The sequence below is a fragment of the Lissotriton vulgaris genome, chromosome 12, assembly GCF_964263255.1.
Source record: "Lissotriton vulgaris chromosome 12, aLisVul1.2, whole genome shotgun sequence".
In the NCBI taxonomy this organism is placed as follows: Eukaryota; Metazoa; Chordata; class Amphibia; order Caudata; family Salamandridae; genus Lissotriton; species Lissotriton vulgaris.
Window position 1 is genome coordinate 282,891,508 of NC_141700.1, and position 15,106 is coordinate 282,906,613.

General features: G+C 45.1%; 1 protein-coding gene across 1 annotated transcript; it reads right to left on the reverse strand.

Annotated features, from left to right (window-relative positions):
* Positions 1–3,640: 3,640 nt before the first annotated feature.
* LOC147673969 (olfactory receptor 8U9-like) lies at positions 3,641–14,604 on the reverse strand. The gene is made up of 2 exons (XM_086945546.1): positions 14,092–14,604; positions 3,641–4,603 (listed from the first exon to the last, which is right to left on the reverse strand). Exons 1-2 carry the CDS (start codon positions 14,602–14,604, stop codon positions 3,641–3,643), a joined length of 1,476 nt encoding a protein of 491 aa, XP_086801672.1.
* Positions 14,605–15,106: the final 502 nt, after the last annotated feature.

Genomic DNA, 15,106 nt, shown 5'->3' on the forward strand with positions numbered 1-15,106 from the left:
TCGATATATAAATCAAATAGGAGAGGGGAGAGAGGGCAGCCCTGCAGCGTCCCTCCTGAGATGTCAAAGGGGTGCGATAAGTCACCATTAACCAAGAGGCGAGCAGTGGGACTCTGATATAGAAGACCGAGAGCTCGACGGAAGCCCTCGCCTGTTAAACTTGGCCAAGGCCCTCGACAGGTACAGCCAGTTAACTCTGTTGAAGGCCTTGGTTGCGTCCAACGTAAGAGCGGCAAGACGGAGGGTCTCAGCCGATGCCATATTAATGGCCCCTATTAGATCGTATGTTAGCTCATAAAGTTGGTGCCCCTTTACAAATCCCTTTTGGTCATGATGTAGAACATCAGGGGCCACCAAAGCCAGCCTTTTTGCGAGAACAGCAGCAAAGATTTTATAATCTACGTCCAGAATTGAGATTGGCCTGTAAGACCCGCAAACATCAGCTGGCTTCCCTGGTTTCAAGATTAGGGTAATTGAGGCGCTGTCCCAAGATATTGGAGGACGCTGGCCACCAAGTAGGATTTGATTGAACAAGATGGTAAGAAAGGACACAATTTCTTGTTCCAAGGCTCTATAAATTTCAGCAGGGAGCCCATCGGGTCCTGCGGCCTTCACTTTGGTTTGGTTTTTCATAGGTGAGGGTAATGACTATTTGAAGACATCTAGGCACATTACCACCTTCAATACATTTGTCTATTAACGTAATAGCTTGAGTTTCAAATAGAAAGAAAGGGGTTTATTCAGATATTTCTCTAGTACGTTGCTTTGCAAGGAGATTGGCGTATAATTCTGCAAGTAAGACACAGTGGGCTTTTTTTCAGTAAGGGTTTTACGATAGCATGTTTCCATGCAGAGGAGATATTGCTACTATTCAAGGAATGATTGAAAATTTCAGTTAACTCCAAAGCACTAGCTACCTCTCTGCTTCACTCTCACTTACTTTCTGCTGATCCCTTTTTACGCACCCCAATATGGTATCACAAATCCAATCAAAATCAACAAACGCTCTTCATTTTTAGAAAGAATGGATTGACAAGGGTATTATTACACCTCAGCATCTAATGAAAGATGGATCTTTTATGGATTTCTCAGATCTCCAATCTTTCTACAATGTTTCCTCTACTCATGCCCTTCATTATCCTCTACTCAAGGAATCTCTTATTCGCCTTTCTCTTCAGGACTTTCCCACGATCATTCCTGTTCAAACCTTCCTTTCCCTCATCAATTTCTCCACTCAATTCAAAGCTTCTACCATATATAAAATATTATCCCACTCTTCGAAAATTAGGACCAAATCCAAGTTAGAGCTTATATGGGAAAAGGATCTAGCCCTAACAATCTCCTAATCCACATGGGATTCCCTTTGGAAAAAAAATCATCCCTCCTCACGTTCTGCTAGCACTACGCAGACCTTATATTATTTCTACAATAGACTTTTCCTTTCCCCCTGTGATATTTATAAATTTAAGTTACTAGATTCCCCGAAGTGTTGCTCCTGTCCTTACAATAATAGTGATTTCCTTCATATGTGTTTCCTTAGCCCTCTTGTTAAAGCTTTTTGGTCCCAAGTTTGGTCAAAATTGAATGATATTTTATCGACTAATGTTATTTTTGAAATTTCACATGTTTTTATGGGCAGTTGTTCTCCTGTTTGGAATGTTCCCGGCATAGTGGGTAAATTCATTGATTTATTTTTAGCTATCACTCCTCAAATTATAACCACCAACTGAAAAGACACTTCAAAAATATCCATCCAAGCCTGGTGGAATTTACTATGCCGTCATCACAGACTTGACCATGCTTTCGCTAATTCTACTGCTTTGTTGATCAAAAAAGATTTATTATGGTTGTCTCTAACTTCTTTTCTTTATAGGTCAAACAGTTATGCTTGTGCATGCACTCTTTATAGTTTTTCATCTTTAAAAAAATATATATATTCACTGTTACATAGTTTGTTTTTCTTCTTTATTAGACATTAGACCCTTTTTTCTTTTTTTTCCTTTTCTTTTCTTTTTTTCCTCTTCTCTCTCTCTCCTCCTCTCTTTCTTCTCCTTCTTATAATCTTAGAAAGGCATTTTACTTGGTATAGTTTTTGTTTCAACTGAGGTGTGATTCATTTTTTTATCCTACTGTTAAAACTTACTCTAGTACTGTTACCCCTCATCATACAATCTGTATTGATGTTTTACTATGTTTATTACTTCAATTAAGCTCCCTAAAATAAGAAAATGTCAGTTAAGATGGACAGGAGTTCATCGCCCCCCTTTCTCAGAATGTCGGTGGGTGCAGAATCAATTTGTGAGCCAGATTTTATGGACTTCAGGGTTTCTTCATTAACCTCTTTGCCTAAAGCAGGAAACTACATTAATTTAGCTAAGGTTAAAGAACCTGCGTGTGGGGTCGGACTAGGGTTTGAGTTTTTTGGTATCACTGTGTACAGATTATTTCCAAGAGAATGATCATTGTTTCTCCATCTTGTTTCTTAACTTGATTAAAAGTTATCAAGAAGCTCTTGAATTTGATTATATTCATATGTCTACAAGAATCAGCAGGAAAGATTGTAATGATTATTCTAATATCTAGATCAAACAGCATACAAGGGATATAGGGCCATATGTATCATTCCAAATTGCGAACGCCGGCGTTTGCGATCGCAATTTGGCTCAGTGGTATGTATGAAAGAAAAACTGCCTTACAAAATAAGGAATCGCAAAATTTGCGATTCCTTATTTTGAGATTGCTTTTTTGAGGAATCGCAATGTAATGTAATAAGCACAGAAAAAGTGCCATTTTGCCTTAAGGAGTCGCAAAGTACCACCAACTTAAAGTTGGTGGTAATTTGAGATTTCTTTGAAAAATTCACTTTTTTGCATTTTTCAAAGTGCCATGTGGCGCACATACATGCTCTTAGGGCATGTATGTGTGCCACATGTGCACACGTACATTTCGGGGTGCAACAGGGTCCCCTTTTGTCACCCTGGCACCCTTGAAATTGCATTCTCAATTTCCAATTCTCTAATTGAGAATCGCAAATTGAGAATGTCTTCCCATTCATTCCTATAGGCCTCAAGGCCCATAGGAATGAATGGGGAGGTATTCCTTAATTGCGAATTGCAAATTGCGATTCGCAATTAAGGAATATGTAGGATTCGTGAAATTATTTGCAAATCCTACATACAAAGCGTTTTGCGATTCTCAAATAGCAATTCTCTAAAAATCGCTATTTGAGAATCGCAAAACCAAAGTTTCATACATATGGCCCATAGTTAGTAAAACTGCTCCCATTTGCAGATTTGCTTAGATCGAGAGAAATTCAGAGTATGTCAACTTTATTTAGCACAGCTTGCTGTAGCTGTGCCACCTATGTACTGTACACTAATCTATGTATTCTCCATAAGATTCGATTGGGCTGTGGAATTCATGGTCTCAATTCCATGACAATGCATATTTTGATTAACCACTGCTAATCTTTCCAATAATCTTTGATTTAGCTAGCATGCGCATACCACCAAGGTCTCCCTAAATGAATAACGGCTTTCTATACATTTTATTGTTATCTGTAGCAGTTTTGACCTTTTAGAAAAGTTAAAGAGCTGAAATGCCAGAGGTATGCACTGACGATATTTAGTTCATATTTCATCTAACTTGTGGGAGAGCAGCATGTTGTCCCAATGGCTTTCCTTAATGCCCCCTTCACGTCCTTGTTTCTCAAACTATAAATAAGGGGATTGGTCATTGGAATCACTGTTGTGTAGAGCACTGCAATCACTCTATCCCTCTGTGAAGTATAACGGGAAATTGGCTGCATGTACGTGGACATAATAGTGGTATAAAATATGATAACCACAAGGAGGTGGGAAGAACAGGTAGAGAACACTTTAGACCTCGCTTTGGAGGACTGGATCTTCAGGATGGTAGAGATTATGTGAATGTAAGACAATAGGGTCAGAAGAAAAGAGCAAAGAACAATTGTCACAGTTGATGCAAAAACCCACATTTCATGGACACGTGTGTCATCACAGGACAACCTAAGCAATGGTTGGATTTCACAGAAAAAATGTCTGATTTCCCTGGACTTGCAGAATGGCCGTCGGAATGTAAACACTGTGTGGGCCAAGCAGTTCACAAGACTCGAGGTCCAGCAGGTGGCAGCTAAAAGAACACAGACCCTTTTGCTCATCAGGACTTGGTACCGAAGCGGTTGGCAGATGGCTGTGTGGCGATCATAACTCATGGCGACAAGGATGAAGCACTCTGCCGACCCTAAGGTCACAGAGAAATACATCTGCAATGCACAGCCCAGGAAAGATATGGACTTGTCCTTGAACAGGAAAAGGGCCAACAGTTTTGGCACAATGGTTATTGTGACACTGATGTCGATAAAAGAGAGGTGACTTAGGAAGAAATACATTGGGGTATTCAGACGAGGGTCAATTCTTCGAAGTATGATCAGGAGAAGGTTCCCCATCACGGTCACCAAAGAGATGGCCAGGAATACTACAAAGAGCACAATTTGCAGCCAGAAGATTTCTGTCAAGCCCATCAGTAGGAAATCGGTCCCTAAGGTTAGATTTTGATATCCGTTCTTTTCCATCTGTTTTATCTGTAGAGGAAATGAACAATTAATCATCTGTTTCATTATTCCTAAACCATAGCGTTTTCTCATGTTTTGTTTTATCAAAGTAAATGTTACATTCTCATTGTGATTACCTCGTCATTCTACCAAAATGCATATCTGCATATCATTTTTATTTAAATACACCACAATGGTTCTCTTCTTACTACAACATGAAAGGCCAGTCATCACTGCATAGTTATTCTAACAAACTAAGAGTGATATGTGGGATTACATATACATAGAACTGCATTGGGTAAGCCCTTTGCTTATGATTGGAGAAGTGTGGCTCACTGGTTAGAGCAAACAAAACAAGTGATGGACAGAATGTGGATCAATGTCACACATTCACCCCAGTCCAAAGATCTGGGCCCAAATCCATCGTTTTTTTGCACTCCACACCACCCTGGGTTAGACAATGGCGATATGCAAATCAGCCCTGACCCTGTGCCCCATGGGAACAGTCCAGTCCGAACTACAAAAGCCATGTCCTTCCCAGAACGGAATCAAGCATCCGAGGACCGGACCGGTTTCGAGGTAACACCTCTCATCAGCCCGGCTAGCTTGACTCCAGTGGTGTGGAGTGCCTGGGACCCACGTCTGAGCATCCCCAGCGCACTTATGGCGGCAATTGCAAACAAAACAAGTGATGGACAGAATGTGGATCAATGTCACACATTCACCCCAGTCCAAAGATCTGGGCCCAAATCCATCGTTTTTTTGCACTCCACACCACCCTGGGTTAGACAATGGCGATATGCAAATCAGCTCTGACCCTGTGCCCCATGGGAACAGTCCAGTCCGAACTACAAAAGCTATGTCCTTCCCAGAACGGAATCAAGCATCCGAGGACCGGACCGGTTTCGAGGTAACACCTCTCATCAGCCCGGCTAGCTTGACTCCAGTGGTGTGGAGTGCCTGGGACCCACGTCTGAGCATCCCCAGCGCACTTATGGCGGCAATTGCAAACAAAACAAGTGATGGACAGAATGTGGATTAATGTCACACATTCACCCCAGTCCAAAGATCTGGGCCCAAATCCATCGTTTTTTTGCACTCCACACCACCCTGGGTTAGACAATGGCGATATGCAAATCAGCTCTGACCCTGTGCCCCATGGGAACAGTCCAGTCCGAACTACAAAAGCCATGCCCTTCCCAGAACGGAATCAAGCATCCGAGGACCGGACCGGTTTTGAGGTAACACCTCTCATCAGCCCGGCTAGCTTGAATCCAGTGGTGTGGAGTGCCTGGGACCCACGCCTGAGCATCCCCAGCGCACTTATGGCGGCAATTGCAAACAAAACAAGTGATGGACAGTTCGGATGTAGTTCGGACTGGACTGTTCCCATGGGGCACAGGGTCAGAGCTGATTTGCATATTGCCATTGTCTAACCCAGGGTGGTGTGGAGTGCAAAAAAACGATGGATTTGGGCCCAGATCTTTGGACTGGGGTGAGTGTGTGACATTGATCCACATTCGGTCCATCACCTGTTGTTTTTGCATATTCCGCCCTAAGTGCGCTGGGGATGCCCAGACGTGGGTCCCAGGCACTCCACACCACTGGAGTCAAGCTAGCCGGGCTGATGAGAGGTGTTACCTCGAAACTGGTCCGGTCCTCGGATGCTTGATTCCGTTCTGGGAAGGACATGGTTTTTGTAGTTCGGACTGGACTGTTCCCATGGGGCACAGGGTCAGAGCTGATTTGCATATTGCCATTGTCTAACCCAGGGTGGTGTGGAGTGCAAACAAACGATGGATTTGGGCCCAGATCTTTGGACTGGGGTGAGTGTGTGACATTGATCCACATTCGGCCCATCACCTGTTGTTTTTGCATATTCCGCCCTAAGTGCGCTGGGGATGCCCAGACGTGGGTCCCAGGCACTCCACACCACTGGAGTCAAGCTAGCCAGGCTGATGAGAGGTGTTACCTCGAAACCGGTCCGGTCCTCGGATGCTTGATTCCGTTCTGGGAAGGACATGGCTTTTGTAGTTCGGACTGGACTGTTCCCATGGGGCACAGGGTCAGAGCTGATTTGCATATTGCCATTGTCTAACCCAGGGTGGTGTGGAGTGCAAAAAAACGATGGATTTGGGCCCAGATCTTTGGACTGGGGTGAGTGTGTGACATTGATCCACATTCGGTCCATCACCTGTTGTTTTTGCATATTCCGCCCTAAGTGCGCTGGGGATGCCCAGACGTGGGTCCCAGGCACTCCACACCACTGGAGTCAAGCTAGCCGGGCTGATGAGAGGTGTTACCTCGAAACTGGTCCGGTCCTCGGATGCTTGATTCCGTTCTGGGAAGGACATGGCTTTTGTAGTTCGGACTGGACTGTTCCCATGGGGCACAGGGTCAGAGCTGATTTGCATATTGCCATTGTCTAACCCAGGGTGGTGTGGAGTGCAAAAAAACGATGGATTTGGGCCCAGATCTTTGGACTGGGGTGAGTGTGTGACATTGATCCACATTCGGTCCATCACCTGTTGTTTTTGCATATTCCGCCCTAAGTGCGCTGGGGATGCCCAGACGTGGGTCCCAGGCACTCCACACCACTGGATTCAAGCTAGCCGGGCTGATGAGAGGTGTTACCTCGAAACCGGTCCGGTCCTCGGATGCTTGATTCCGTTCTGGGAAGGACATGGCTTTTGTAGTTCGGACTGGACTGTTCCCATGGGGCACAGGGTCAGAGCTGATTTGCATATTGCCATTGTCTAACCCAGGGTGGTGTGGAGTGCAAAAAAACGATGGATTTGGGCCCAGATCTTTGGACTGGGGTGAGTGTGTGACATTGATCCACATTCGGTCCATCACCTGTTGTTTTTGTCACTGGTTAGAGCGGCAGACTCTGAAGCAGAGATCAGGCCCCGGACCAGGGTTCAAGTCCTGATGCGGCAGGGTCTTGGGCTCAATGTATGCGGACTCGATAATTCTCGCCTCAGCGCCTACTCTAATCATGGGTCCCACGCTGCAACTCTGGGCAATAGCTTGCTTCATCTCCACAACGGCCCCAACAACACTGGGATGCCTGGCTTCACCTTGGGGGTGCCCAGGAGGGGCATCTCACAGGGAGAGCCCGCAAGGGTACCACAGCGTTATACAGCGCCGGGACGCTGGGGCAGCTGTGCGCTTTACAAGTATACTACATTTACATTATTATCTATATCATTTGCCTACTCCTGATTTGTTGGCTTCCCTCCCTTTTCTTGCCTTTGTGCCACCAAGAAGTATTTCAAACGCAGTATTTTGATTTGATGGTATTTTTTTCCACTGAGGATCGCAGATTATCCATTGCAGTGCAAGCGAGGCACAACTTTGTCTCCATCTCCCTCCTTATAGCACTTTCTTTTACCCTTCACCCAACCCCTCACCCAGAGCACACTTGGCATCCCAGTTCCTTGGCACTTTGTGCCTTCTTGCCATGATATCTGCAGGTTGCCATCTTAAAATATTTTTAAACGGGGGACATGGCCAAGATGGCGCCAGAGTGGTTGTGTTTTCACAGAACTCTGCCATCTGAAACCAGGTGGGGCATTATTGGCAATCTCCAAGCAAACCAAATGAACTATCCATGGGTCTAATAGGTCATAGACAGACCATTCAATAGGCAAAGACCTAGTGCACTGTGTTCCTATTATCTGAGGACACTACCTTAAGAAAGGAAAATCCTTAAAAAAGGATGGATTCCCAATCTCCAAGCACTTATTCTGTACCTGTGTGATGGCAACCTGAGGGGAACACTGCGGAAAGTGGGGCAGCTGCTCTAACTTTGAGGAACTAGCAAATTGATTGCCAGCTGATTGAAGGCCTCTGATGACCACACTCTCAAAATGACACATGAAGCAGACTGTGACTGCAGATACAGTGTTGGTGAGTATAGCACTGGGCTGTAGCAATTGAGTGCTAGCCCAGTGATCGTGCCTGTGTGGAGAACTGAAATTCACACTGTACGCCCGTGATGGACTGCCCTGCTGCCTACTGGTGAGCTCCCTTGCACCAATGCTGTCCCGCCTCCCTGTGGCATAGCTACCATTGTCCATCCACACTAATCTCCTACCTGCTACTCAGTGGTTGGAGTGAGGCAGTAGTAATGCAGAATAAATCCTACTCCTACCCACCCCATGTTATCACAGCCCACTTGGCCCGTTTGACTGCCTGGGGAATCCAGGCCTGGGTTTATTGTGTGGGGAGTGCATTGTGTTGTGTGGCCTATACTCTAGCAGGGGAAGTCTGGCAGAGCCCTCTAGGATCCACTTGGCCTGATTGCTCACTCCAGATCCAGAGAGAGACTTGCCCTCAAGAGGACCCCTGGAATGTTGGTGCCAAATAGGGTGAGGTTTACCTGGCGCTTGCTGCGTTACCTTGGGCTGCAACTGAGATTGTTGGTGGTGCAAGCTTTGGGTAAGTGCATGCCGCTATATTTAGATAACTTTGTGCCTACATCTGTAGTGGCTTGTTTGGATCAGTACTCACTGGAACCACTGTGCTTTGGGAAATGCCCTTTTGGATAGCAGGCCAGTGCTTTAGGATTGTGCTTTATCACTATCTGGACTGGGAGGGGTGATCTGGGGGTGGTGGGGGTCCTCTGCTTTATTAACACACAATTGTGTTACTATTAAAGAGACATTTGGAGTGATTGCCCTGCCCTTCCTGTAGGGGACATTTGGCTGAAGCTTCCCACATTTTGTGACACCTGATCCCTGTGCTATCGAAGTGGGAGAATTCTGGTCCCTAGATCAATTTGACTTTGGATCCCAACTGCTTTCTGCTTTGTAGTTCTCTCACTTCTCTCACTCATCCTGATGCCACGATAGAGTGCTGTGGTGTTCTTCATGACTACAGAAACCATTTTGGCTACCAACCTCTCCAAGGAGAATACCACCTAAAAAGGATTGTTGTGCAAGACACTGGCTAAACATCGCCCACCTACTCGCTCTGGGACCTCCACACACTCTTCTACGGAGGACGCCGAAACGTCAATAGTTGAAGAACATGTCACTCTGCCATTCCTGGAGGTGATCTTTGGGGCCCTGAGGGATGATATAGCTGCCCTTAAGAAGAATATAGCGTCAGACATTAAAGGCATCAAGCACGATGTGGCTGAATTAGGACAATGAGTGGATACATTGGAGAGAACAAGTGATCAACGAGAAGATGAACTAAATATGCATTAACAGGAACTACAAGAATTGTGTGAGAAAAATGCTGAACTCTGTTTTCACCTTGAAGATTTGGAAAACAGGTCATGTCGCTCCAATTTATTTGAATTTTGAATTTTAAAACATTTATAGAGCGCACATTTACCAAGCGGGTTCTTGGCGCTAGGGATGCAGACCCATGGTCAGGGCAGGAGGTAAGCCGCTAGTGTGGGAAGGTTTGGGAAAAGAGGAAGGTTTTAAGAGCTTTTCGGAACTCTGAATAGTGCGAGGAGGACCTGAGGGAAAAAGGAAGAGAGTTCCAGAAAACAGGGGCGAGGGTGGAGAATTTCATGCCTCCCAGTTTCTTTCTCCTAAATCGAGGAACAGTGAGGAGGAATTGGGAGGAAGAGCGCAGCTCTCTACAGGGGAGATAGGCCTTAATTTCTGAATTGATATATTTAAAGCGTATGTATTAAAGCGTCCTTATGCAGGCTGACTCTGGAAAGCCTGATGGGTATGTGATTCAGCTGTTTGCCATGTGGCACCTGGACTGCTGGACAAAGAAATTATCTTAGACCACACAAATAAAGCTGGTCACCACACAAGTACTCGAGGCACCCCTCCACTCTTGTAAACAAAAATACATTGTCATGGCAGCTGTGCGAGACAAGACCACCACAACGTTCAAAGGCACGAAAGTGGGAATTCTTCAGAACTTTTCTGTCATTATTCTCCAAAGATGTTAGGTCCTTGAAACCAGCCATGTCCTTTCATTTGGAAAAGGGTGTGCACTACCGTTGGGGCCACCCCTCTCAACATGTTTTTGTATGGAACAAGGAAACCCTGGAGGAGGCCCAGTCGATTTTTGGCTTCCCAACCCTTTTGGAAAAAACACACAAAAGACCATGACAAAGCCCCCTCTCCATCCATCTGGCCAAGGCATGTCGTCATTGGAGCTCAGGGGCTAGATCTGCAACTAAACCTACAGAAGCTGACAGAAATAGAGAATGAACAGCCCTCCTTAAACAACTCCGGCAAAACGGGAATAACTCTGAACCATAGACATACTGATTGCTGGTTCGACTTTCTTATGCTTTGAACTGCTTTCTCCAGTACAATGAACTTTCAGACTGCCATGTCACCATCTAAGAACTAATGTAGCATCACCCGGCAGAGATCACAGTGTTTCCAGCATCTGACCACCGAGATGCTCCAATGCTATGGAAAAGGACCCCTACACCAATCCCCTCAGAGAATCGACTCACAACAACAGATCCGTAAATAGAGATAATCTCACAAATATCAACATAGAGCAGAATACCCTAACCCACTCTGTTAACAAGATGAAGTGTGGGCTCATTAATTACAGATCTGCTAGCAAACATGCTCCTGACATATTCAACCTGATTCTAGAGATTGATTTAGACATTATTGTCCACACCGAAACATGCCTAAATAGTTCCTCCTCTCCCATCCTTGACTTACTGGTTCCTCCTACTCATGACCTAATCTGCCTAGACTGAGAAACGGGAAACCCAGGGGAGGTGCGGCCTGCATTTATCGTAACTCAATCTCAGTCAAGCAAGCAGCAAGCTATCCTCCTGTGATTACCTCTGTAATAATATCTCTGATGATAAGCGCATTGCCAGCAAGCTTCACATATTCTACCACCCCCCGGGTGATAACTTGACTTTTATCGATGAGCTAATGGAAGTCATTGCATCCAATGTCAACTCACAAGTACCTCAAATTTTCTTGGCTGACTTTAATCTCCACTGCAACAACGCAAATGATCATGGTGCAGGCTGTCTTAAAGAGTTTATGTCAGACCAGGAGCTATCTCAATTCTGTGACAGCCCAACTAACAACAAGGGAGAGACACTGGACCTCATCATAGTAAAAACAAACATTGTCTTACTAGAATCCATCACCCCATGCGACTGGACTGATCATCACTGCATCCTCTTCTCCATCAATATCGAAGTAACTCAAAAAAGGGGCAAACTCTCAAAAACAAGACAATGGAAAAGAAACTTACAAAATATCAACCCCATCACCTTGGTAAACTGATGCAACTCCGACCTCACCCACATGATGGACATGACTGATGTACATGACCTCACAACCTTCTACAACTCCACTTTGCTTGAAATCCTGGACTCTACAGCACCCCTCCAAGAAAAAAACATCTCCTCCAAAATTTCCAAACCTTGGTTCAGTGAGACCCTAAACTCGGAGCGACGCAAGCTAAGAGTTGCAGAGCGATTATGGAAATCAGCACCCACCTCTGATAACCTTGATCACCTTAGAAGGTTAAGGAACTCATATAACAGGAAGATTCTTAAGGCAAAGGCAGACTTTTTCAGAACCCAGCTGAACCAAGCAATCAACCGTCCAAAAAACTCTTTGAAATCGTCAAGCAACAAGCATGCAACACGACTAACTCTAGGAAACTAAATTACCTGGATACACCTACCTGCGATGTGCTTGCCAATTTCTTCCGCGAAAAGACTAAGGCCATCGAGCTCGACATCCAATCCAAGAAGGCTCTCCCACAATCTATGGCCCAAGATACTAAATGTGGTGCCCTACTCAAAGTCCACTTTAATACTTCAGGGGAAGTCACAAAAAACAATGCCTCATGGCACACCTTCTCGCCAATCTCTCAACAAATAATCTATAACACTCTTCAAGCAATAAACCCTTTCAATCACTTCTATGACCCCCTGCCTCCTGCTCTTTTCAAAATGTTAAAAACAACTATCCTACCTCTATGGGCAACAAATTGTAAACACATCTTTGAGACAAAGCTCCATTCCGCACTGCCTTAAAATAGGGCAGGTCACACCTATACTAAAGAAAGCTGATGTCACCCCATCTGATCTCAACAACTACCACCCTATATCCAACATCCCCACTTTGGCGAAACTGCTGGAGAAATGTGTACAAATTCAATTATGCAACCATATTGAGAATGACAACCTCTTAGAGAGTCACCAATCTAGCTTCCACCAAGATCACAGTACAGAATCTGCACTCGCACACATTATGGACGACATACTAAAAATGCTTGACCTCAATCAATCATGCCTAATGATACTTCTTGACTTATCCTCCGCCTTCAATACCGTCAAGCATGACAACCTTTTGTCCCTATTGGAACAAAGGATGGGCCTCTCAAGCACAGTGTTGCAAGGGTTCTCCTCCTTCCTAAATAACAGAACACAAAGAATCAAGATGAAGAGTTCACTCTCGCAAGCCTCCGTAGTCACCCTGGGTATCCCTCAGGGATCAGCCTTATCACCCATTCTTTTCAACTTACTAAAGGAACCTCAGGTGGCGCTTTTATACCACCCAAGCCTTGTTTACTTCCTTCTCAAAACAGTCAGAAAGCTACATTGATCTGGTCAAAATTAATAATAATACAATCACCCTCTTCAGACTTTGCACCCCAACCAACCCATCCCAACCGCCTAGCCATTATAATGTGTGATGATGCTCTAACCCCCTTGTCTGACAGTTTTGTACACCAGAATTTCACCTTGTGAATAAGCACATCTCTTGTTTCCATTGTGTTATCGTTAAGGAGGGTACCCCTACTAGCACTGCTGCTAGAGGGGTGGCCTCAGGTGGTAAATGGAGCCTACATCTATTACCGACCCAGAGATTTGTAATGGCAGCCACTTGTTTCATTTCTTTGGTTTTTCCTGCGATAGCGATATCAGGCTTTAAGGCCGGGGTATGGAATACTATATTGCGCTCCCCTCAAGTGTACTACCTTTTGCACATGTGTGCTATTTTGGGCACTATTTGGCACGTTAGGCACCTCATTATTTTCATTGTTCCTAAGATTAGTGTCCATCAGTTCAGCTAATTGAGACTCTAATCGTGAGAGCTTTGCTATCATGCCTTCTATTACATTCTTAACACATATGGTCAAGTCCTCCCTGAATGTCCCAAAGATTGACTCTAGGCGTGTTTAAAGAAGGTCTCCTACTGCTGCAATAAGGCGCAAAATGTTCCCAGTCAGTCTACCCCCTTTTTTAGTCATCAGGCCCTGTGAAAGGGTTTAAGGACTTTGCATGACCTGTATGGAGACGCCCCCTTCCACAACTATGTCGGTATCAATGTCTGCTCCTGAGATTGCATGCTGTAGCGCTACTGTAGGCGGGGTAGTAGTGGGTGCTGCCTCACCCACCACAAGCTGTTCCTCTACATCGTGGATTTGATCAGTTGATACCCCTACTGCTGTTGTTTAATAGGATATTGAGGCACAATTATGTGGCACTTTAGCTCTTGCTTTGTCTACGTCGATACTACATGGCAATTTGCGCTTACCCATGTTGAATTCAAGAAGCAAGAGGGGTGGCCCAGCCCAGCCTCTATAAGTCGCTGATGGGCCCACACTTGACCACGGCATTGCCCAGGTGTGGCCTGGGCACGCCCACATGTCCTGTACTGGGGGACCCCAGCAGGCTCTTTATGCGCCTCCCGGCACGAATTGATGACCAGTGGCGGCTCCTGGCATTTAGACTGCTGGGTAATAAATTCCCTGGTGGTTTGTGACATGTGGAGCAGGCAGGCAAGAGGGCTCCCATGCTGCGAGAGCCCTGCGGGCTCTTTATGCGCCTTCAGGCGCAAACTGATAACCAGCAGCATCTCCTGGTGCTCAGACTGCAGGGCAATTAAGTCCCTGGTGGTTTTCAGCATGTGGAGCAGGCAGGCAAGAGGGATCCCATGCTGCGAGAGCCCCACGGGCTCTTTATACACCTCCGGGCATGAACCGATGACCAGCAGCGCCTCCTGGCACTTAGACTGCTGGGTAATAAAGTCCCCAGTGGTTTGTGGCATGTAGAGTAAGCATTTTTAGAACAACAAGGGGAACCCAGCGGGTAGCTATGAACCATGGGTAACAACTGAATTCTCAGAAACAAAGGTTCTTAGCTTTTTTGGGGATAAAGCAAATATTATATAGAGCACAATAGCCTACTATATGTTTAAACTTCCTTGTCCAGCCGCGCAAGGAATTTATTTATCAACAGATATCAAATGTGGTTACAAATACATTTCTACAACAATAGCAAGACACTATCCTGTGCCGTACTAAGAGGGAAAAAGAAAATAGAAAAGAGAGAAAGGGGTGTTTTCAAGCAAAAGAAAAGGAGCAGGCAGGGCACTGTTATAGGTAAAGAATACTGACAGTGGCGCCTGGAGTAGTACATACAAAATCATATATAAATTATTTTCATGTATGCCAACTCATAGGTGTCGACGTTTTGATCCCTTTGCTCAGTTAAATAAAGGGGATCATCTTCAGGACTTATATAATAGGGTTTGCCTGAGTTTTTAGGAA

What these genes read in the sequence shown, in the direction of transcription:
- LOC147673969 (XM_086945546.1), bottom strand. Translation starts at nt 14,604, where the DNA reads ATGCCACAAACCACTGGGGACTTTATTACCCAGCAGTCTAAGTGCCAG. An exon ending in GCTTCTTGAATTCAACATGG is followed by an intron (nt 4,604 to 14,091) that starts GTAAGCGCAAAT and finishes TTTCCTCTACAG; the next exon opens with ATAAAACAGATGGAAAAGAA.